At 40.4% G+C, this 25,244-nt stretch overlaps 1 protein-coding gene across 2 annotated transcripts in view; it reads left to right on the forward strand.

Moving 5' to 3' along the window:
- LOC124149181 (phosphatidylinositide phosphatase SAC2-like) overlaps nucleotides 1-25,244 on the forward strand; it is a 401,391-nt gene that overhangs the window by 73,693 nt on the left and 302,454 nt on the right. Inside the window, exons 3-10 of one of the 2 annotated variants that reach the window (XM_048381486.1) lie at nucleotides 2,922-3,058; nucleotides 3,936-4,067; nucleotides 5,580-5,600; nucleotides 10,553-10,597; nucleotides 12,056-12,235; nucleotides 14,929-15,121; nucleotides 17,125-17,192; nucleotides 19,925-20,036. In XM_048381486.1, the coding sequence (XP_048237443.1) occupies nucleotides 2,922-3,058; nucleotides 3,936-4,067; nucleotides 5,580-5,600; nucleotides 10,553-10,597; nucleotides 12,056-12,235; nucleotides 14,929-15,121; nucleotides 17,125-17,192; nucleotides 19,925-20,036 (888 nt within the window). The remainder of the gene's footprint in view (nucleotides 1-2,921; nucleotides 3,059-3,935; nucleotides 4,068-5,579; nucleotides 5,601-10,552; nucleotides 10,598-12,055; nucleotides 12,236-14,928; nucleotides 15,122-17,124; nucleotides 17,193-19,924; nucleotides 20,037-25,244) is intronic. The other variant, XM_048381487.1, reaches the window with a different exon arrangement.

A 25,244-nucleotide genomic window follows, 5' to 3' on the forward strand; every position in this document is an offset into this window, starting at 1 on the left:
AGTACATCACTTGTCCGTGGCGAGAGGTGTGGGCGGTCACTTCACACTTTCCCCTAACGTGTGTGCTTGATACAACACAGTACATCACGTGTCAGTGGCGAGAGGTGTGGGCGGTCACTACACACTTTCCCCTAACGTGTGTGCTTGATACAACACAGTACATCACGTGTCAGTGGCGAGAGGTGTGTGCTTCATACAACACAGTACATCACGTGTCAGTGGCGAGAGGTGTGGGCGGTCACTACACACTTTCCCCTAACGTGTGTGCTTGATACAACACAGTACATCACGTGTCAGTGACGAGAGTTGTTGGCGGTCACTCCACACTTTCCCCTAACGTGTGTGCTTCATACAACACAGTACATCACGTGTCCGTGGCGAGAGGTGTGGGCGGTCACTCCACACTTTCCCCTAACGTGTGTGCTTCATACAACACAGTACATCACGTATCAGTGGCGAGAGGTGTGTTCTTCATACAACACAGTACATCACGTGTCTGTGGCGAGAGGTGTGGGCGGTCACTACACACTTTCCCCTAACGTGTGTGCTTGATACAACACAGTACATCACGTGTCAGTGGCGAGAGGTGTGTGCTTGATACAACACAGTACATCACGTGTCCGTGGCGAGAGGTGTGGGCGGTCACTTCACACTTTCCCCTAACGTGTGTGCTTGATACAACACAGTACATCACGTGTCCATGGCGAGAGGTGTGGGCGGTCATTTCACACTTTCCCCTAACGTGTGTGCTTCATACAACACAGTACATCACGTGTCAGTGGCGAGAGGTGTGGGCGGTCACTACACACTTTCCCGTAACGTGTGTGCTTCATACAACACAGTACATCACGTGTCAGTGGCGAGAGTTGTGGGCGGTCACTCCACACTTTCCCCTAACGTGTGTGCTTCATACAACACAGTCCATCACGTGTCCGTGGCGAGAGGTGTGGGCGGTCACTCCACACTTTCCCCTAACGTGTGTGCTTCATACAACACAGTACATCACGTATCAGTGGCGAGAGGTGTGTTCTTCATACAACACAGTACATCACGTGTCTGTGGCGAGAGGTGTGGGCGGTCACTACACACTTTCCCCTAACGTGTGTGCTTGATACAACACAGTACATCACGTATCAGTGGCGAGAGGTGTGTGCTTGATACAACACAGTACGTCACGTGTCCGTGGCGAGAGGTGTGGGCGGTCACTTCACACTTTCCCCTAACGTGTGTGCTTGATACAACACAGTACATCACATGTCCATGGCGAGAGGTGTGGGCGGTCATTTCACACTTTCCCCTAACGTGTGTGCTTCATACAACACAGTACATCACGTGTCAGTGGCGAGAGGTGTGGGCGGTCACTACACACTTTCCCCTAACGTGTGTGCTTGATACAACACAGTACATCACGTGTCAGTGGCGAGAGTTGTGGGCGGTCACTCCACACTTTCCCCTAACGTGTGTGCTTCATACAACACAGTACATCACGTGTCCGTGGCGAGAGGTGTGGGCGGTCACTCCACACTTTCCCCTAACGTGTGTGCTTCATACAACACAGTACATCACGTATCAGTGGCGAGAGGTGTGTTCTTCATACAACACAGTACATCACGTGTCTGTGGCGAGAGGTGTGGGCGGTCACTACACACTTTCCCCTAACGTGTGTGCTTGATACAACACAGTACATCACGTGTCAGTGGCGAGAGGTGTGTGCTTGATACAACACAGTACATCACGTGTCCGTGGCGTGAGGTGTGGGCGGTCACTTCACACTTTCCCCTAACGTGTGTGCTTGATACAACACAGTACATCACGTGTCCATGGCGAGAGGTGTGGGCGGTCATTTCACACTTTCCCCTAACGTGTGTGCTTCATACAACACAGTACATCACGTGTCAGTGGCGAGAGGTGTGGGCGGTCACTACACACTTTCCCCTAACGTGTGTGCTTGATACAACACTGTACATCACGTGTCAGTGGCGAGAGGTGTGTGCTTGATACAACACAGTACATCACGTGTCAGTGGCGAGAGTTGTGTGCTTGATACAACACAGTCCATCACGTGTCAGTGGCGAGAGATGTTTCAGGGGGACCTGTGTTCTTGGTTCTTGTCATGCAAAGAGGCAGCACTCGCACCTCTCATGTGGAAAACTTTGAGCCCAATTTCCAAATGAAATAATGACACTGATGTAAGTTTCACACAGTCACGTCAGACATCAGAATTTTTTATAATTATAATTTTATTTTCTGATTGTGAATTTGGCTCCAGTCAGACGAGTCTGGAAAGAAAACTTTAACGATGGTTGAATCTGAAAATGAAAGAATATAATGTGTGTGGCCTAATCTGTAATCCTCAACCACATTCATGATATCTGACACCCATGAAGTATCTGCACAAGTCATGAAGTCGCGATTGTTGCCCCAGTTTGTCAGCATCAGACTCACCATATTCAGTGTTTCTGTTTACTGGTCTTTGAACAGTTAGTAAAATGTAACTTTGACCAGGAATTCAGATGCTGTCTGTCCCCATGACTGGCATTAGCTCTGTTAAAATGAATATGATTACAATTAACTTTAAAGTTCTCATGACATTGTGTTATCAAATTAAAACAGTGTTAAAAAACTGTGGCTCAATTTTCACGATGTTTGTTGCCTTTCATTACAAACGCAACAGGTACTTCCAATATCTAATTATGACTTAATTAGTCCTCCTCCACTGAATACAATGTAAAGTTGACATTGGCTTATATATGCTTGTGTTGTTTCCATTGTAGGACCACCTGCTTTGATAGTATATTGCACATGCATGTATAGTGATGTATATATATTGTGTTGAAATCAGGACTAGTGATAGCTGCTTGGATGTTTCAACACTCTATCTGTATGGCCGGCATGTAATAACATTGCTGCTGTTGTTGCAGAGTCGGAGTGGAAGCTGTTGTTGATCCGACAGCGCACCCTGGTGGGAACTCTGGCCAAGGAGCACAGCATCTACAAGATCAACAAGATCGCTGTCTTGTCTCTGTCCAACACCGACCCCACTGACCTTGACCTGGAAGTAAGATGTGCCCTGGAAATCCACATTCACTAAATTATGAGTCATTAAATTGATATATTTGCAATTAGATTAAATTTATCACAAACTCAGCAGTTGTGTTAAGTGGTGACATTCTTTTCACTTGAGCATGTTGATTAAATGAACAAAATTTCCAAGGTGGCCATGTTTTGTTTCTTGTGTATGAATGCAGACTATTGGGGTTTTCTAAATGTTTTGTTTCTTTGCTTCTTTGAGTGGACGAGAGTCATGTTTCACCTAAATGCTGTAGGCTAGATCAACTTTGTTCTTGCTCCATGGGGGGCGGTTGGGTAGCCTAGTGGTTAAAGCGTTCGCTCGTCACGCCAAAGACCCGGGTTCGAATCCCGACATGGGTACAATGTGTGAAGCCCATTTCTGGTGTCCCCCGCCATGATATTGCTGGAATATTGCTAAAAACGGCGTAAAACCAAACTCACTCACTCACTCTTGCTCCATGGATTTCCAGGGAGAATGTCAACATGCACCGAGCAAAGAAACAAGAGAGACAAAAATAATTGACAAGAAGTCTACATGCAATTGGTGCAATCGGTTGTCCCTGCTCATTCATTGATTAGGATATTCAGTGTATTGAATAAAGATATTATGCATTATTTAATAGTTTTTTTATGCCTTGGGAGAATGTTGGTGGGGAGGTAACTCTGGTCAGTTAAGGGATTCAGCTATCCAGAAACTCATTTAAGAAACTTCAATTGTCTGGATAAGCGAGTGTTGACTGTATATGAAATTGATTTACGGTATCGAAACGTTAATGACTTAACAATTCAAGATGTCACTCGAATATTAGGCACTCGAAAATAAATATGTGTGACAGCTATTACTATAAAGGTCATTGTTACAGCTCTGTAAGAAACATCATTTTGGAATCAAGAAGCCAGAGCGGATCACGCAGGCTGGGGACGACCAGACACTCTCACTACAGAAAACATGGAACACCATCAAGTCAGCTGCAGAAAATGTCAAAATAAAAAAGGTAATAACTCATGTTATTGCACCTAGAGTAATGGTTACTGAAATACAACTGATTAATATGTGAAAATATTAACATGGTTATATTTTACTGAAATTTGATTGGTTAATTTGCTAAAAAGATACTGAAATTTGATTGGTTGATTTGTTTAAAGCATACTGAAATTTGATTGATTAATTTACTTAAAGCATACTGAAGTTTTTTTGGTTAATTTGCTTTGAGAATACTGAAACTTGATTGATTAATTTGCTTTAAAAATATGAGTGTGAACTTCTGTTATCATCCAAAATCATTCCTTCAACTTTTTTCAATTTGTAGAGTAAAAATCAGTGTTTTGAGTGTAAAGAGTGTAGCCATTAACCAGCTTCAGTGGTGGAGAGATTAGTGATGTCATTTGATTGTGATCTCAAAGCATTGTGATGCAGTTTCTTTGTAGCCATATCTCCTATGACAAAGGGAAAGAGTGTATGCGTGTAGTAATTGTTACTGCTGCTTATTGACACACATGGTGGATGTCTTGGCTCCGGTATTTGGGCTCACTTGTGGGAAATCGCTCACCCCCAAACTGTTGATAAATGAATCAGATAGACACCATGGTTAATGTATTTGGGCCCAGTCTTTCTTCAGTGAATGCGCAGGACCAGCTTCAATAATACTGGTTTAGGTTTGAGATGCACTGTTACGTAAGTCCAGGCTTGAGTGTCACAATTGTGAAACGTTCAGATCACTGTATTGAACTGGTTCCTATATAGGCATCAGCAAGCACCTCAAGGACTCTTTACCAAACCATTGACAGCTAAGGTGACTATGCATGTCGTAAAAGGCGACTAACGGGATCGGGTGGTCAGGCTCGCTGACTTGGTTGATGCATGTCATCGATCCCAATTGCATGGGTCGATGCTCATGATATTAATCACTAGATTGTCTGGTCCAGACTCGATTATTTACAGACCACCGTCATATGGCTGGAATATTGCTGAGTGGGGCATAAACAACAAACAAACCAACCAATCCAAGAGGTTCCCCAATAACTGTGGTACAATAAACACAGGGAACTTTTATGCAAAACAATTTCTTATTGTAACAATGTTTCACTTCTTGCATCCCCGCTGCTAGACACTGCCAGTCATCACATCATCTCACTGTGGTGTGCATCCTGAAGGTGCTTCCAGTTGTTTGGCTGACCAAGATTTCATTATTCACTACCTGCCATTATAGAGCTAAAAGATGTCTGACTTAGGTGGTATACAGCATTCAGTCACTCACTCTCAGTTTTCAAACCTATTTTTGTGAAAAGAATATTTCTGATTAGTTTTTCCAGGAAGAAACATCAAAGGGTTCTGTCAAACAAAGCACTTTTGTCAATAATACTTGGACTGTAAACAATGTATGCTTCTTATTAATCAACTTTCAGGAAATAGTTCTTCCGATGCAAGATTGGCAAAAAAAAATATTAGATCAATGTTTATGTCCAGCGTGAATTGACTCCACGTTTGTTCCTGTCTCATGTTTCAGGGCGGACTACAATTTGTAGTTGTGAGTTTTGTGTACCGTGTAACCCCTGCTTCTCTCTCCTCTGTGTCATCAGCTCTCTGCCATTTCTCTCATTCATCTTCTCCAACTCAGGACATCCTCGTACATTTGGAGGTTTTCCCCATCCTCCATTGTCCAGTGTGTTATGTCTCCATTCTATCATGATAAATACCCTGGTTCCATTTGACACCTTAGATTTGTTTGGATAGCTGTCCTTATAAACTACACCGTTCTTTCATGATCGATGTAACCAGTTTTTGACTCGACCCATGAAGATCTGGATTAGATTTGGTCTACTGCAACCCATGTTTGTCATAAGAGGCGACTAGCAACATCGTGTGGTCAGACTCGTTGACTTGGTTGATGCTCGTCATCTTATCCCAGTTGCATAGATCGATGCTTGTAATGTCAATCACTGGATTTTCTGGTTCAGACTTGATTATTTACAGACCTTCTTCATAAAGCTGGAATATTGCTGAGGGCGGCGTTAAACAACAAACAAACAAAAATAAAAAAGTATTTGACTCACCTCGACTCATCATCACCAATTCGCTAAGAAAATAACTTAGTCCTCAGAAATAATAACTTTGGTTGGTTAATTACATTTTCGTATTTATCAAATGCCTACAGTGTCATGAGTTAAAAGCATGTGGTCAGGAAATGGATCTATGAATTATTTATCTTTCCACTAGTTTGGTCAGATATGGGCAGAGAAAAAGACAAGTTATTTTATTTTTGCCTAGACACATGTTCTTCATGAGTGATTAAAACATACCTTAAACCATTAAAGTGAATTAAAGTGAAGAATATGTCAGTTTGTTGGTGTTCTCTGTATTTAGGACTATCCATCTCAATCTAACTGACCTTTGTAGGACCTATTAATTGCATCCTCTTCCCCCTGTCACAGCTGCACATGTGCATACGTCCTGCTGCATACAGGTTCACCTCATCCAGGAGTATGTCGTCTTCATGGTCAAGATTGTTCGCCATTCCCTGTACATTTTCATGGGCTCTGTGTGATTCTGAATGTAATTCCATGGATGCTGTGTAGTTCCATGGATTCTGCATCGTTTCCGTGGAATATGTGTGACTCCATTGAATCTGTGTAATTCCATGGATACTCAGTAGTTCCATGATTTCTGCATAGTTTCTGTGGAATATGTGTGACTCCATTGAATCTGTGTCATTACATGGATGCTCTGTAGTTACATGTATTGTGCATAGTTTCCGTGGAATATGTGTGACTCCATTGAATCTGTGTAATTCCATGGATACTCAGTAGTTCCATGATTTCTGCATAGTTTCTGTGGAATATGTGTGACTCCATTGAATCTGTGTCATTACATGGATGCTCTGTAGTTACATGTATTGTGCATAGTTTCCGTGGAATATGTGTGACTCCATTGAATCTGTGTAATTCCATGGATACTCAGTAGTTCCATGATTTCTGCATAGTTTCTGTGAAATATGTGTGACTCCATTGAATCTGTGTCATTACATGGATGCTCTGTAGTTACATGTATTGTGCATAGTTTCCATGGAATATGTGTGACTCCATTGAATCTGTGTAATTCCATGGATGCTAAGTAGTTCCATTAATTCTGCATAGTTTCCATGGAATATGTGTGACTCCATTGAATCTCTGTAATTCCATGGATGCTTAGTAGTTCCATTAATTCTGCATAGTTTCCATGGAATATGTGTGACTCCATTGAATCTCTGTAATTCCATGGATGCTTAATGGTTCCATTAATTCTGCATAGTTTCCATGGAATATGTATGACTCCATTGAATCTGTGTAATTCCATGGATACTGAGTAGTTCCATGAATTCTGCATGGTTTCCGTTGAATATTTGTGACTCCATTGATTCTGTTATTCCATGGATGCTGAATCTGTGTAATTTCATGGATGCTGTGTAATTTTGTAGAATAAGTTTTGTTCCATGTATTTCTTGTAACTAGAAAATGTTTTGTGAGATTCCATAGATTCTGAGGAATTTGAATTTTTTGAATGCCCCAGAGTGTCCATTCAAGGTGTTCCACAAGCTGTTTTATTCAGTTAAATGAGTAGGATTTAATTTCCTACATGATGCCCCTTAGTACTGACTTTATATTTCGTTTTGTTTCTCCTTGACCTCAAAACAAACATGCAGAATTATTACCTCTGAAAGTTCCTGTTGTGTGGGTGTTATATCTCTGTTGAAATTGGTCTTTTTTCATTCTTTGAGATCATTATTTTATACTTCATTTGGGTACATGGGATTTTGTGTTTCCGGTGTATTTCTTGGAGGGTAACTTTTTGTATGATATTTTTCTTATTATATTATTATGCCCAGAAAGAGGCAACACACTTTCATTATGATCTGCTGTCAATAGATCAGCTGTGTAACATACACTTAGTTCATGTATATTGAATTTGTCAAAATTCTCCTGTTGTATGTTCTATTGTGTAATTATTATTATCATTCTGATAAACATTATGATTGAAACTATACACTGAACGCTGATGTGCAATGACTCGTGGCCCTCGATATGATCCATGATGGACACAGACCTGTATCACAATACATGTCTACACTAAATATGTACAGTTTGTATTTATTACTTACTGACAAAAGAATAGCTTGGCTTATCGTGGCCATTGTATCAATAATCGTGTCTTATTGTGGCCATTGTATCAATAATCATGGCTTATTGTTTGCCATTGTATCAATAATCATGACTTATTTTGGCAATTGTATCAATAATCATGGCTTATTGTGGCCAGTGTATCAATAATCATGGCTTATTGTGGCCAGTGTAACAGAATCATGGCTTATTGTGGCCTGTGTATCAATAATCATGGCTTATTGTGGCCAGTGTATCAATAATCATGGCTTATTGTGACCAGTGTATCAATAATCATGGCTTATTGTGGCCTGTTTATCAATAATCATGGCTTATTGTGGCCATTGTATCAATAATTATGGCTTATCATGGCCATTGTATCAATAATAATGGCTTATCATGGCCATTGTTTCAATAATCATGGCTTATCGTGACCATTGTATAAATAATCATGACTTATTGTGGCCATTGTATAAATAATCATGGCTTATCATGGCCATTGTATAAATATTCATAACTTATTGTGGCCATTGTATCAATAATCATGGCTTATTGTGGCCATTGTATCAATTATCATGGCTTATTGTGGCCATTGTATCAATAATCATGGCTTATCGTGGCCATTGTATCAATAATTATGGCTTATTGTGGCCATTGTATCAATAATCATGGCTTATTGTGGCCATTGTATCAATAATCGTGTCTTATTGTGGCCATTGTATCAATAATCATGGCTTATTGTTTGCCATTGTATCAATAATCATGACTTATTTTGGCAATTGTATCAATAATCATGGCTTATTGTGGCCAGTGTATCAATAATCATGGCTTATTGTGGCCAGTGTAACAATAATCATGGCTTATTGTGGCCAGTGTATCAATAATCATGGCTTATTGTGGCCAGTGTATCAATAATCATGGCTTATTGTGACCAGTGTATCAATAATCATGGCTTATTGTGGCCTGTTTATCAATAATCATGGCTTATTGTGGCCATTGTATCAATAATTATGGCTTATCATGGCCATTGTATCAATAATAATGGCTTATCATGGCCATTGTTTCAATAATCATGGCTTATCGTGACCATTGTATAAATAATCATGACTTATTGTGGCCATTGTATAAATAATCATGGCTTATCATGGCCATTGTATAAATATTCATAACTTATTGTGGCCATTGTATCAATAATCATGGCTTATTGTGGCCATTGTATCAATTATCATGGCTTATTGTGGCCATTGTATCAATAATCATGGCTTATCGTGGCCATTGTATCAATAATTATGGCTTATTGTGGCCATTGTATCAATAATCATGGCTTATTGTGGCCATTGTATCAATAATTATGGCTTATTGTGGCAATTGTATCAATAATCATGACTTATTTTGGCCATTGTATCAATAATCATGACTTATTTGGCCATTGTATAAATAATCATGGCTTATCGTGGCCATTGTATCAATAATCATGGCTTATTGTGGCCATTGTATCAATAATCATGGCTTATTGTGGCATTTGTATCAATAATCATGACTTATTTTGGCAGTTGTATCAATAATCATGACTTATTGTGGCCATTGTATCAATAATCATGGCTTATCATGGCCATTGTATCAATAATCATGGCTTATTGTGGCCTGTGTATCAATAATCATGGCTTATTGTGGCCAGTGGTGACCAGTGTATCAATAATCATGGCTTATTGTGACCAGTGTATCAATAATCGTGGCTTATTGTGACCAGTGTATCAATAATCATGGCTTATTGTGGCTAGTTTTTTTTAGAAAAGTATGTTGTTGTGTCCAGTATATATCAAGAAAAATATCTTATTTTGACCTGTGTGTCAAGTAAATTGTCTTAACTTTACCAGTGTATCGAGAATCGTATTGTATCATGGCCTTCCATGGAGTTACACACCTTTTGAAGATGGGGAAAATTACCGAATTTAATTATAACAATTAGTGTGAAAGATGCGACATGAGCAGAGTACTTGAAGTAATTTTACATCGATATCTTCCACTACCACTGTACAAAACATGTACCCATATTTTGTTAAACATTCATCAGATAGAATTTTTTTTATCAAAATGAGAATAATAATACACAGATTAAGTTCTTTTTGCAGACATTTTTGTATTGTTTTTGTTTCGTATTTAATTCTGTTTCTTTGAGTTATGAGTATATATTGTTTCTTAAGACTTGTCCCATACCATCTGCATTACCAAACAAGACTCATCTTCATATCGGTGAGACAAAGATTTGTTTAATTGTACATTTCAAATGAAATTGATTTGATAATCTACTTTTGAATGTGTGTTTTTATCTATTGTTCAATTGCAGAAAGATGTCAAAGACAAGGAGAAGTTCGAGAGAAGAATTATAGAGGTAGATATGTGTCTATGTATGATCGTTTGATTATTTTCACTCTGGAACATATTATTAACGTAGAGGCAAGCTGTTTATTTTGAAAATAAGAATTGGTTAACATTCTTTAGGCATTGTAATAAGGCTACTTACGTGAAGGTGTTCCAAACATCAGTAAGGTCAGAGCCATGAATTGCTGTGACAATGCTTGTCGTAAGAGGCAGTTGCGTAGAGTGATGCTCATGATATCAATCACTGGATTGTCTGGTCGAGACTCGATTATTAACAGACCGCCATCATATAGCTTGAATATTGCGGAGTGCGGCTTTAAACAACAAACAAACAAACAAACAAACAAACAAACAAACAAACAAACAAAGCAAGAATTGAGAAGCAGGCTAAGTCTGTGATTAATGTCAGATGTGCAATTGTGTGTAATGGAGAAATCACTTGAAGCTGTTGATTCTGGATGAAGGAGCAATGAGTTGATTCTACTTCAGGAGTCAACAGATTCCAGTGATTTCTCCGATTTGTTAGGGTGTTAGCATGTTAGGGTTGATACCGTGTTCGACGTAATAAGCGCCCCGCTCTAATAAGCACCCACGGCAATATTGGCTAATAAATTGGCTAGTGAACAATCCCAATTGGCACCCCTTCCGATTGATCAATGTACACAACGCCTATTTGTTTCGCGTATAATACGCATTCGTGTGTTATATGCACCCTTAATTATGGGCAATTATATTCTGGAAAAATATATCTGTCGTACATAAACTTTTCAGGCAGTCGGCATAAACCACGAAATTTATTTTCAACTCTGTTGTTTTTTTTCACCAAAATAATATTCTAATAAGAGCCCTCTAGTTCCAATTTTGAGAGCGCCCTGGGTGCTTTTTACGTCGAATACGGTATATAATTTCTCTATAATTTTGCAAAATTAACTACAGTTGGATCAGTTTTATTTTTTGAAAATGCACATTTGGAATGGAATGTGAATTCCTGGCTCAAAATCAACTGCAACAACAATAAAGTGGTGTCGTCAAAATGGTTATAATACAGGGTAGCCATTAACTGCCAAGCTGATGTACAGTATTGCTTATTAGTTTATGTACTTGAATCCAACTTTCTGGGACTGACAATTGGCTGCGCCTTGTCCTCTTTTAAGTAGAGATGTTTGTTGATTCTGTTTGTGTGACAAGACATGTTTCGACATTGATTAACCTTAATGTGTCACTGAGAAATGGTGTCATCATGAACAAGATGCGTACTGTTTGAATGCCAATGATACCAACAAGTTCATTATTAAATAGTTACTGTGTTTATAAGTTGAGAAAATGTATGAATTAGTTTGGGACATTTTTAAATAATTGCCATTTGAATACCATAAATATGAGTATAAACCACTAAAATTGATTTGAAACTGACAAATTTGTTTTTTTAATTATACTAAATTGAAGCAACTTCTGTTTTTCCCTCTAGGAGCTCCTGAAGATGTACAACGGCTCCGACTTCTTCTACTACAGCGACACCTACGACCTCACCAACTCCTTACAGCGGCAGCATGCAGAGACCTACGACAAGACAGCGCCACTGTGGCGGAGAGTTGATGATCGATTCTTTTGGAACAAGCATATGCTTCAGGAGCTGATGGACACGGAGGTTTGTCTTGGGCCTGTTTAGAAGGTTTTCATCCACTGAAATGTGCAAAGACATGCATTTATAGATGTCTGCTGGTCTACATTAAGAGTATTTAACCTTACTAAGACAGGTATTTTTTAAATCAATGATATGAGGTAGCTGTCTCATTTATAAGCGAAAGAGGTCCAATTTTCTGTAGGTGCACTGGAGCTTAATGTTTATCTCCATGCTCAATTATAGAGAGGGGTTATAAGAGATATACAGTATAAAAAGGCTAATGGTGTAACAATAGGGTGATACAGAATTGCTATTAGTGTAACAATAGGGTGATACAGAATTGCTAATGTTGTAACAAAAGGGTGATACAGAATTGCTAATGGTGTAACAATAGGGTGATACAGAATTGCTAATGGTGTAAGAATAGGGTGATACAGAATTGCTAATGGTGTAAGAATAGGGTGATACAGAATTGCTAATGGTGTAAGAATAGGGTGATACAGAATTGCTAATGGTGTAAGAATAGGGTGATGCAGAATTGCTAATGGTGTAACGATAGGGTGATACAGAATTGCTAATGGTGTAAGAATAGGGTGATACAGAATTGCTAATGGTGTAAGAATAGGGTGATACAGAATTGCTAATGGTGTAAGAATAGGGTGATACAGAATTGCTAATGGTGTAAGAATAGGGTGATACAGAATTTCTAATGGTGTAACAATAGGGTGATACAGAATTGCTAATGGTGTAAGAATAGGGTGATACAGAATTGCTAATGGTGTAAGAATAGGGTGATACAGAATTTCTAATGGTGTAAGAATAGGGTGATACAGAATTGCTAATGATGTAAAAATAGGGTGATACAGAATTGCTAATGGTTTAAGAATAGGGTGATACAGAATTGCTAATGGTGTAAGAATAGTGTGATACAGAATTGCTAATGATGTAAGAATAGGGTGATACAGAATTGCTAATGGTGTAAGAATAGGGTGATACAGAGTTGCTAATGGGGATAGCGAGACACAAATGTCGTAAACATAGTATGACATGAACACGAATATATTGTTCTATTTATTACCAAAAAAGGTGTCTACATACAGAGACAAATTTTAGTGTTTACCTATAAGGACAGCAAATCACAACTGCAGCGGAACCACAATTTGTCGAACAACGTCAACAATCTTCAGCTGTGACGTCTTAAAAACAAATGATTCAGGGTTGTGATTCACCTTCGAAAGAAAGAATATCAGCTAATGAAATAAAACTTCAGTATCGGGATATGATTCGTATTGCACCCATCATAATAAGATTAGATTTAAATTCGTCTGGAGAATTCATCTTGTTTTGAAGTCAAGGAGGGGGATAAGTTGATTTTATGAATGTTTCACTCAATATTGGCTGTAGCTGTTAATGTTACTAGAGACGTACGGTGAACTGGGGAATAACATTGTTTTCAAAATTATTGCAATTATATAGCAATGAGCAAGCATTTTTGTGTGTGTGTGTGTGTGTGTGTCTAGTGTGCTTGTTATGGTATGGACTTGTGCTAACATGGAAACTAAACTCAGATATTACATACTGACTCCGAGCCAACCAGTCCTTGTTTTAGGCCCTTGTTCATAACCAAATCATATTAGATTATCACTTATCACTTTGAGACGCATTCAACAATTTAAAAGATTAAATGTCTGGAGGAGTCTGTGGCTGAATCTTTTGTCTCTTCCCATCTAAACTACTCATAGGTGTTGTGGACAAGAATACAGGTTTGAATAGTGTTTGAGTGTATAGATCGGGTGGTCCGGCTCGCTGACTTGGTTGATGCATGTCATTTTGTGTAGATTGATGCTCCTGATGTCATTCACTGGATTGTCTGGTCCAGGCTCGATTATTTACAGACCGTCATCATATAGCTGGAATATTGCGGAGTGCAGCAATAACAAAGAAAGAAACTTATCAAATATGATGTTGGTGTTGGTTTCAGCAGATTCTGAATCTTTCTGTACATCCACAAGCTTCAAATGATGTGTTGATTTGGGTTTTGTTTGTCAAACAAAGGTTTAGTTTGAAATTTTGTTTTAGTTTAGATAGTTTAGTGGGTTGACACATACCAATAACTCTGAAACAAAAGATTTTTCAAAAGCGTAAGTTAACAGTATTCCAGTTATCTCACAGAGTGTCAGCTTAATGTGGGAGGAAAGCCTGAAGTGATGCAGGTCTTAGATGTTTACTACTTTGGTGAAACCCACAAACACGGGTATGGTGCTGACAAACCTAGAAACATAATCAGGGCCAACCGGGAACTGGATTTCAGGCGTGCCCAAGGGTTGCCATCCTGCAGAGCGACTTGCGGTGCCTTTATTGACTGTGCCACCTGTACCACCTTTTTCAAAAAGACATCACATTGATTTAGTTTGTTTTCTCCAATAGAAAGTTAAAACCCAGATCAACACACTGGTTGGTGCTTGTGGGTGAATGCAACAATGTTGGAAGCTGTTGAAACTTGTGTCAAACCATTAACAAACAAATTTGATGTTTTAACCAATTTAAACCTTTTTAGTGTCATTCATTAGTGGTATGTAAATTTGGAAGTTGATTTGTTTGTTATATCTTATTTTAGACCGCCTGCATTATATTTTGGGCTAAACATTTTTAAAAGAAACATGTTCGAATTAAAAGGACTAGGCCCATGTTGGATTACGACTCCTTGTTCTCCTTAGGAGGCTCAGGCCGATCCATGGATCCTACCCATCATCCAGGGATTCGTGCAGATGGAGCGGTGCAAGATGGACTTTGACGAGAACAAGAAGAAGATGTCCTCAGACTCCGTCACTGACTACGGCAACACCAAGCACATTGAGCCACTCGGCTACGACATCTACATCGTCTCCCGCCGCAGCAGGCACAGAGCAGGTACCTCTGACCAAGCAGTCTTGAAATACTTTGTAAAGTAGCTTTCTATCTCTGCCACAAGAACATCCAGAGTGATTCTTTGTCCAGCTAAGTTATGTCTTTTCTTTGTTTGAGTGGCATTTAGGCTTCTTCCTGAGGCAAGGGAGTTAACTGACTATAAAAGTTTCCGCCCTTGCCAAAATAGGCTGGAATTTCTTGGTTCCATCGGAGCGCCACCTGTGGCTATTGCGAGTTATGTCCCTAATATGTCCTTCCTATTCACCAATCAGATTCCACCTCTGATATCGCTTGCATTTGCTTCAAACAAAATGGCTTTGCCCAGTCATGATGAACTGATCGATAATCAAGATCTATACTGTAATAAAACAGGTCTCTTTTTTTGCGTCAAATCATGTGTGCATGATTACAAACATGAAAAGCTTTTAAAACTATCTTTTGACGCCCAATTTCATGCAATCATCCAAAAACTGCACGGCAGTTTTTGAACCCGGATGTTGATTTCATTACGTGATTTTGATTGGACTATGCAGAGACCCATATTAGTCCAGCCAAAATATAACTCCATAATTCCAGCCTCGTTCGACAAGGGTGGAAACAGGTCTTTTATAGTTAGTTAAATTCCTTGTCTCGGGAAGATGCATTTAGGAATTGAGGCAGGGTTTATGACTTTATCCTTTCAATGTGACATTTTGGTAGAGATGCCAGTGCCTTCATGAAGCATGGTTGTGTTTGGTACAATTGATGGTACAGTGTTCCCTCCCTCTGGTTAGCGCGGTGAAGCATGGCTCCCAAGATTTACTGACAGTTTTAATAATCTCAAGTCTACCAATGACACGATGTTTTCCCCATCTCAAAAAACATTATCAGCTGATCACCGCGATTACGTAACACCGGAAATACCAGTCAACAAATCCGAACTGAAGTTCACAATTTAATCCCATTATTATACTATCTGGTTATAAAAAGGTGTTCATTGTTTATATGGACTTATGTTTGTAATATATTTTATTCATTTTTGTCAAAGTTTCATTCAATAATGTTTACATTAATTTTGGTGAAATTGTGTGTGAAGTGATTGGTAGATCGCAAAACTCACCGTTATTTACAGCAACCATGGTCAGATTACTGCTATTGACGCCTTGAAAGAAACTTTAGTTGCAAGAGATTTGATACATTTATCATAAATGCCATACTTTGACTTGTTAAAAGTCGTATTTGAGGCTGTTTGAATAAATGTCAACATAACGTTTTCGCAATTTAATATGTAAAAATGTGTGGCAATAGCAACCACCTGAACTAAAGTGCTATGCTTATGATTCTTATAATTTTTAATATATATAGTGAAAGCTGCAACTAAAATAACACGACTTTGGACTATATTTTTCCTGATAAAATAATAATTTCAGATACAATTTCTTCCGACCATTGCATTAAAATTCTTTGAAGTTGTATCATTGGGTGCTTTATAACTGAATCATCGGTAGATAAATTGTGAGTAAACATGTGCACAGCTGATTGCTAATTCACACGGTAATCTTAATCTCTGCATATAAAACAATGCCTTGGAGAGCAGGAAATACAATTTAAATGGTAAATCATCATGTCTAGTTATGTTTTATTTCAAATTTCATATTTTTATTGACCAAGTTTGTTATACCTGTTCCTTCACCTGAATTTGCTGAAGGGATGTGGTGTGTGTTTTTTAAAGCGCATTACACTCAATAAATTTTTTTTTACACTATGAATCATAAACAACTACTATTCTAATCTTTTTAAACTCTGAAATGTGCAACATAGATCGTGTGAGGTAGGCAGAGCATGTATACTGTTGTGTTGGTCATCTACCCCCTACGACTCCACCTTCGTTATGGGTAGCGTTGTAGCGAGGGATCACTGTACCTTTATCAAGCAAGTGTCTGTTGAAGCCAGAAACCAGAAAATGAGAAAGGGTTACCTTCTGTTCTATGGTGTATGTATTATACCTTGCCTCTCTGTATTTCCAGGCACACGGTCCAAGAAAAGAGGAATAGACAAGACAGGTGCCTGTGCCAATTATGTTGAAACGGAACAAGTGAGTTCACATAGTTACTGAGGTTATAAATTGTTGATGTGACATCTTCAGTTTCTGTCTATGTAATAGGTTCTTCTTTTTAAAAACAATAAAAGAAAAAAAGAAAAAATTGTACATGATGACGAGGACATCAAGTGTAGTCAGCTGAGATCAGTTAGAGTGTGTTCACTTGTTCAAGTGGAATGGTGGCACATGGTAGTAGATCCATACACCATCTATGACCCGTCTCCCTGTGTATTGCAGATCATTGAGAACACCTGGTGTCATATGTCAGGTGTGGAGGTGGCACATGGTAGTAGATCCATACACCATCTATGACCCGCCTCCCTGTGTATTGCAGATCATGAAGGACACCTGGTGTCATATGTCAGGTCAGGTGATGGTAGTAGATCCATACACCATCTATGACCCGTCTCCCTGTGTATTGCAGATCATTGAGAACACCTGGTGTCATATGTCAGGTGTGGAGGTGGCACATGGTAGTAGATCCATACACCATCTATGACCCGTCTCCCTGTGTATTGCAGATCATGGAGGACACCTGGTGTCATATGTCAGGTGTGGTGGTGGCACATGGTAGTAGATCCATACACCATCTATGACCTGTCTCCCTGTGTATTGCAGATCATTGAGAACACCTGGTGTCATATGTCAGGTGTGGTGATAGTAGTAGATCCATACACCATCTAAGACCCGTCTCCCTGTGTATTGCAGATCTTGGAGGACACCTGGTGTCATATGTCAGGTGTGGAGGTGGCACATGGTAGTAGATCCATACACCATCTATGACCTGTCTCCCTGTGTATTGCAGATCATGGAGAACACCTGGTGTCATATGCCAGGTGTGGAGGTGGCACATGGTAGTAGATCCATACACCATCTATGACCTGTCTCCCTGTGTATTGCAGATCATTGAGAACACCTGGTGTCATATGTCAGGTGTGGAGGTGGCACATGGTAGTAGATCCATACACCATCTATGACCCGTCTCCCTGTGTATTGCAGATCATGGAGAACACCTGGTGTCATATGTCAGGTGTGGAGGTGGCACATGGTAGTAGATCCATACACCATCTATGACCCGCCTCCTGTGTATTGCAGATCATTGAGAACACCTGGTGTCATATGTCAGGTGTTATGATGGCACATGGTAGTAGATCCATACACCATCTATGACCCGTCTCCCTGTGTATTGCAGATCATGGAGAACACCTGGTGTCATATGCCAGGTGTGGAGGTGGCACATGGTAGTAGATCCATACACCATCTATGACCCGCCTCCTGTGTATTGCAGATCATTGAGAACACCTGGTGTCATATGTCAGGTGTGGAGGTGGCACATGGTAGTAGATCCATACACCATCTATGACCTGTCTCCCTGTGTATTGCAGATCATTGAGAACACCTGGTGTCATATGTCAGGTGTGGTGGTGGCACATGGTAGTAGATCCATACACCATCTATGACCCGTCTCCCTGTGTATTGCAGATCATTGAGAACACCTGGTGTCATATGTCAGGTGTGGAGGTGGCACATGGTAGTAGATCCATACACCATCTATGACCCGCCTCCCTGTGTATTGCAGATCATGAAGGACACCTGGTGTCATATGTCAGGTCAGGTGATGGTAGTAGATCCATACACCATCTATGACCCGTCTCCCTGTGTATTGCAGATCATTGAGAACACCTGGTGTCATATGTCAGGTGTGGAGGTGGCACATGGTAGTAGATCCATACACCATCTATGACCCGTCTCCCTGTGTATTGCAGATCATGGAGGACACCTGGTGTCATATGTCAGGTGTGGTGGTGGCACATGGTAGTAGATCCATACACCATCTATGACCTGTCTCCCTGTGTATTGCAGATCATTGAGAACACCTGGTGTCATATGTCAGGTGTGGTGATAGTAGTAGATCCATACACCATCTAAGACCCGTCTCCCTGTGTATTGCAGATCTTGGAGGACACCTGGTGTCATATGTCAGGTGTGGAGGTGGCACATGGTAGTAGATCCATACACCATCTATGACCCGTCTCCCTGTGTATTGCAGATCATGGAGAACACCTGGTGTCATATGCCAGGTGTGGAGGTGGCACATGGTAGTAGATCCATACACCATCTATGACCTGTCTCCCTGTGTATTGCAGATCATTGAGAACACCTGGTGTCATATGTCAGGTGTGGAGGTGGCACATGGTAGTAGATCCATACACCATCTATGACCCGTCTCCCTGTGTATTGCAGATCATGGAGAACACCTGGTGTCATATGTCAGGTGTGGAGGTGGCACATGGTAGTAGATCCATACACCATCTATGACCCGCCTCCTGTGTATTGCAGATCATTGAGAACACCTGGTGTCATATGTCAGGTGTTATGATGGCACATGGTAGTAGATCCATACACCATCTATGACCCGCCTCCCTGTGTATTGCAGATCATGGAGAACACCTGGTGTCATATGCCAGGTGTGGAGGTGGCACATGGTAGTAGATCCATACACCATCTATGACCCGCCTCCTGTGTATTGCAGATCATTGAGAACACCTGGTGTCATATGTCAGGTGTGGAGGTGGCACATGGTAGTAGATCCATACACCATCTATGACCTGTCTCCCTGTGTATTGCAGATCATTGAGAACACCTGGTGTCATATGTCAGGTGTGGTGGTGGCACATGGTAGTAGATCCATACACCATCTATGACCCGTCTCCTGTGTATTGCAGATCATAGAGTTCTCCCCCCACCTGGTGTCGTTTGTGCAAGTGCGTGGATCTATACCTGTGTACTGGTCCCAGTCCGGCTTCAAGTATCGCCCTCCTCCAAGACTTGACAAAGGTAGGTGCAGTTTACCTTCACTTGTCCACAGTGGTGACTTGCCGTCTTCCTTTATTTCAGCTGTACCTAGTTTTGAAGAAAGCAATAATGATACATTGAGACTTGCAGCAGTGTTCATCATGGCCTTTATGAAAGAGGCCCCATGGACCACCTGTCTCCAGTTGTGGACCATTTAGAAAATATTGTGGGTCATGTCCAATTGGTGTGATTTGTTGGCGTACAATACCTAGTAGCAACTTGTTTGATTTGTGATGCTTTGATTTTGCATGGGTTTTGAAGGGTACTGGTCTGATAATTTCCTGTGCCTTTCCCTGTAAACACATTGTTTTTATGGTAGGTAGTGCATACCGTGCATTGCATACCATCTGCTGCTTGGTTGATTGTTAGCCATGGGTAAGGTGCAAGCACATATTTTGTAACACATTGGCTTTCCATGCATTTCCTCTCAGTCCTGTTACCATTATGGCGCCATGGTTGTTCGTTGTGGTCTGTGTGTCGTCAGCGTCTTCATTAGGACAAGAATCATCATGCTTCTTTGCGAAAAACAATGAATTCTTGACTGACATCGGCATTAGACAGCCGATGTATCCGCCATAGCAACAAAAGTGTGAAACTACAACATACAATGTAATTGGCTCACTAAAAGAAATTGACCAATTACTATCATCTTTACAAAGAGCTTCGATTTTTCTCATTACATTGATTTTGTAGCCTTGGCACTGTCATTTGTAACAGTTTGAAAGTGATGTGCCGAGATCGAAGAACCTAGTCAAATCAACATCAGCTCAATTTGGGGAAGCAAGGTAGTGCTAATTTTGTAACAATGAAAGCCTATGAAGTTTTGCAGCAGTTGTCAAGTGAAAACAGACTCAAAATGCATTTGACCCATTTTGGATTTATGTTTAATATCACGAGTGCGCCAACACGACCCATCTGTACTTTTACAATGCACCATATTTAATTTTAGTTTGCCAATGGCACAAAGCAAAGCCTAGAGGGAACACTGCAGCAGTAGTATGTTGTGACCAGCCAAAAGGGCTGTTTGGTTTTTTGGTGCAGGCCCAATTTGCTGAACAAATTTATGAATTTTTTTTTATACATTCAGATTTTCATTTTTCACTGATGTTCCTTCATTTATACTGACACACAACAGAACAGCAACATACAAATAATAATGATTTATTTATTTTGGGCTGGGGGATTCCCATTACTTATGTAATACAGCAAACCACTTGACCCCATCCTGAGGGGAAACGCCCTGCAGTGTCAAGTGCTGAGATGACCAGGCCTAGTGGTGAAAATACTAACATTTTGGGGCCATGAATATCCGCAACTACCGGCGGATACTCTGCCACAGATTATAGCTGGGAAGGGAAACGCCTTCAACAATAGATTACAATGACATAGCTGCAAAGGGAAACGCCTTCAACAGTGATTACAGATTACATAGCTGCGAAGGGAAACGCCTTCAACAGTGGATTACAGATGTAGCTGAGAAGGGAAACGCCTTCAACAGTAGATTACAGATGTAGCTGAGAAAGGAAACGCCTTCAACAGTGGATTACAGATAAAATAGCTGCGAAGGGAAACGCTTACAACAGTGGATTACAGATAAAGCTGTGAAGGGAAACGCCTGCCACAGTGAATTACAGATAAGGCTGTGAAGGGAAACGCCTTCAACCGTGGATTACAGATAAAGCTGTGAAGGGAAACGCCTTCAACCGTGGATTAACGATAACATAGCTGCGAAGGGAAACGCCTTCGACAGTGGATTATAGATTATGGCTGTGAAGGGAAACGCCTTCAACAGTAGATTACAGATTATAGCTGCAAAGGGAAAACGCCTTCAACAGTGGATTACAGATAAAACTGGAGGGAAACGCCTCGACAGTAGATTACCTATAACAGCTGCGAAGGGAAAATGCATTACATGGTGATTTGAAAATACATAACTATGGAGGGAAACTCCTTGACAGTGTATTATAGTACCCAAGCGCTGGGCAAAAGAGGTTAGCATGACAAATATTAAATAAGAATAAGAAGTTACATGGGTGAATGTTAATGGATATAAGCACATGGACAGAGTATTTAAGTAATTGATGAGATATATTATTAACTCTGATAATATATTAACACAAGAATGGGAATCCCCAGTATAAAGCCTTATACATGCATGTTTAATAGTTGTTATACTAAGTAGACAAGATCTGATTACCATAGAACTGGTGGAGCAGGGGATGGAGGTGGGTGTCAACAGAAACAATGGCGATTGTGCACGAAAACCACTAAGGAACCTGCGCATTACAATGCGCAGATGAGGTGTGCAGTGCGAGTTACTGCCCTTACATTCTAAAAATAACTACTATAGTCTAATTACGTGACTCTGTAACTGTAAAAAACATACTTAACAATAAATAAAGACTAGATGCAGTGTATAAAAGACACATGCCATCCTAAGGTACGTACTCATACATGTCATAGCAAATGTTGTGTGTCACCATAAACTCAACTCAAATTCCTGAGTACTAATTTATACTGACACACAACAGAACAGCAACATACAAATAATAATGATTTATTTATTTTGGGCTGGGGGATTCCCATTACTTATGTAATACAGCAAACCACTTGACCCCATCCTGAGGGGAAACGCCCTGCAGTGTCAAGTGCTGAGATGACCAGGCCTAGTGGTGAAAATACTAACATTTTGGGGCCATGAATATCCGCAACTACCGGCGGATACTCTGCCAAATGAACATGAAAGAATTAAGAAATATGCCTATGATTAATTTTTAAATGAGAATCCCCCAAAAACTAACTACACAGAAAGAAACTGGTCATAGTCGTACAAGGATGTAACAAATGTATGCCCTATAACCAAGGTGGTAACTATTTCTAACCTGTATCCAAGAGAACAAACAACAAACATAAGAATATGTAGTGAACTAACATGTGTATTGGAGTCAAGAAATATGCTAAATAATCATGATAATACATTACACTTGAAGAAAAGGTTTACAGATGAATTTAACATGAATATATACACTGGGCGTTGTGGAGAAGGGTATTATGGCCAATGTTAACAAAGATAAGCCATATCTTTTTGAGCCCGCCACAAAACATCTTGAGGTGTACGTATATATCTGGTGTAACAAGAAGATGACCACCGACCAAGGACTTGTATGAGGTGATCTGGTACTTTAGCACTGGCTGCTGATGTAGCGGCTCCTATTCGAAAGGAATGACCATTGTAGGCATTGTCATCATAACCACACAGTCTTAATAGTTTCTTCAGTTGCACGATGAAATATGTCCTGCATAATACCTTGCCATCTACCGTAACAAATAAAGGATCAGCACTATGCACGGCATAGCGATGGCGTTGAACGAGGTAGGCTTGCATACTAGCTACAGGGCATACACAATTGCCCGTGGCTGTATAGGTGATGGTTACTCCTTTCCGGAATGGATCTGTCTTTGACGCTGCCAACAGCAAGGTGAATGAAGCCGAGATCTTGGAGAATTGCACAGATCTAAGGGTAAGATTGTAAACTGGATTAAAGTTGTCAGTGTCACAAGCAAATTCTCCGCAACGGAGAAAGCCGAAGAACGCCAGACAACACACTGCTTTCAATAGTCCAAAGGTGTAGGGATCAAAAACACCATGATTTAGAGCCATAACAATCTTAGCTAAGATGGGAGTTGTTATTGGCAAGCGGGGTGATGTGGACAGCCCTTGATGTCTTTTTACCCCCTGCACAATAGTTTGCAACCGAATTAAAGAACCCGATGTCCAAGGGTTAGGTAAACCTACTTGTAAATACCTAAACCGAATGCCACACAGGTATGATTTAATGGTAGAATATCGTAGCAACATTCTACGGTAACAGTGAGCCACAAATCTAATGAGAATGTCTTCCGAGATAGGAGGTAAAGTAGCAGTCCACACGAACCCCTGCATAGTCATGAAGGTGAGAAATGCGTTAACTCCTGATTGGTAGACCTGATATGTTCTGGTAGACACAGCTGATGACCACAAAAGTTCGATGTCTGCCTCGATATTTCCTCCATGGGTTACGGGTACATCAGGTCTGTCAGCTGAGGACATGGGGTTGGGTGACACTCTGCATCTGGTGCTAGGTGACGAAATCTGGCTATCTGCAATCGTGAGAGAGCATCACTTATAGCATTATCCACACCAGGAACATGTTTAGCACAAAACACATAATTCCATTGAATAGCATGTAAGGTTAATTGTCTCATAAAACGCATGATAAGAGGGATAGGGGATCTGCCTTTGTTGATGATAGCAACAGTGGCCTGGTTGTCACAGTAGAAACACACACACTTATTTGACCACAAGGGTCCCCATAAATGGGCAGCTGTCACAATGGGAAATAACTCCAAGAGTGCTATTGACAAGTTTACTCCTGCCAAACTAAACAGTTCTGTGGACCAGGTGGATGAAAACCATCTGCCTTGGAAGAAACCCCCATATCCAAGAGATGCTGCCGCGTCTGTGTACAACTGAAAATCAGGTGAGTTGATAGTGTCTGTAATAAACATGGAGACACCATTCCAATTTTGAAGAAAGTAGCGCCACATTTGGAAATCCAGCAGGCAGTCAGCTGAGAGATGCACAATGTCCCGTAGGTTGGAAACCGAGTGAGCTACCCCTAATAGGTATCCAATAAAACTTCTGCCTGGTCTAATGATGCGCATGGCAAAGTTCATGTGTCCCAGAATCACTAAGAGATCCCTCTTAGTCACATGGGTTTTCTTGATTATATGGTCGATCAAGGTGACAATTCTCTGCACTTTCTCCGTAGGCAGGCGGGCCTCCATCCGAGAAGAATCCAGGGTGATGCCAAGATATTCTAGGCATTCCGAAGGACCAGCTGTCTTAGCTTTAGATAAGGGAATGTCCAAGTCATGAAACATAGTGAGCATATTGTTCATAATAGTCTGTCCAAGAGAATGGTCTTTGGCGAAACATATGAAGTCATCCAACAGATGAAGAATGAGTGGTATCTGGTAACAGTTTTGGGCTATCCAGCATATGGCTATGGACAACTGATCAAATATTTTTGGACTGGACCTACATCCAAACACTAGTCTAGTGAAGTAGTAAAACTGTTGGCGCCATTTAATACCGTGAAGATGCCACAGGTCAGGGTGGATGGGTATAAGTTTAAAAGCATCTGTGAT

Source organism: Haliotis rufescens, unplaced genomic scaffold (assembly GCF_023055435.1).
Source record: "Haliotis rufescens isolate VD_foot unplaced genomic scaffold, xgHalRufe1.0.p SCAF_39, whole genome shotgun sequence".
NCBI lineage: Eukaryota > Metazoa > Mollusca > Gastropoda > Lepetellida > Haliotidae > Haliotis > Haliotis rufescens.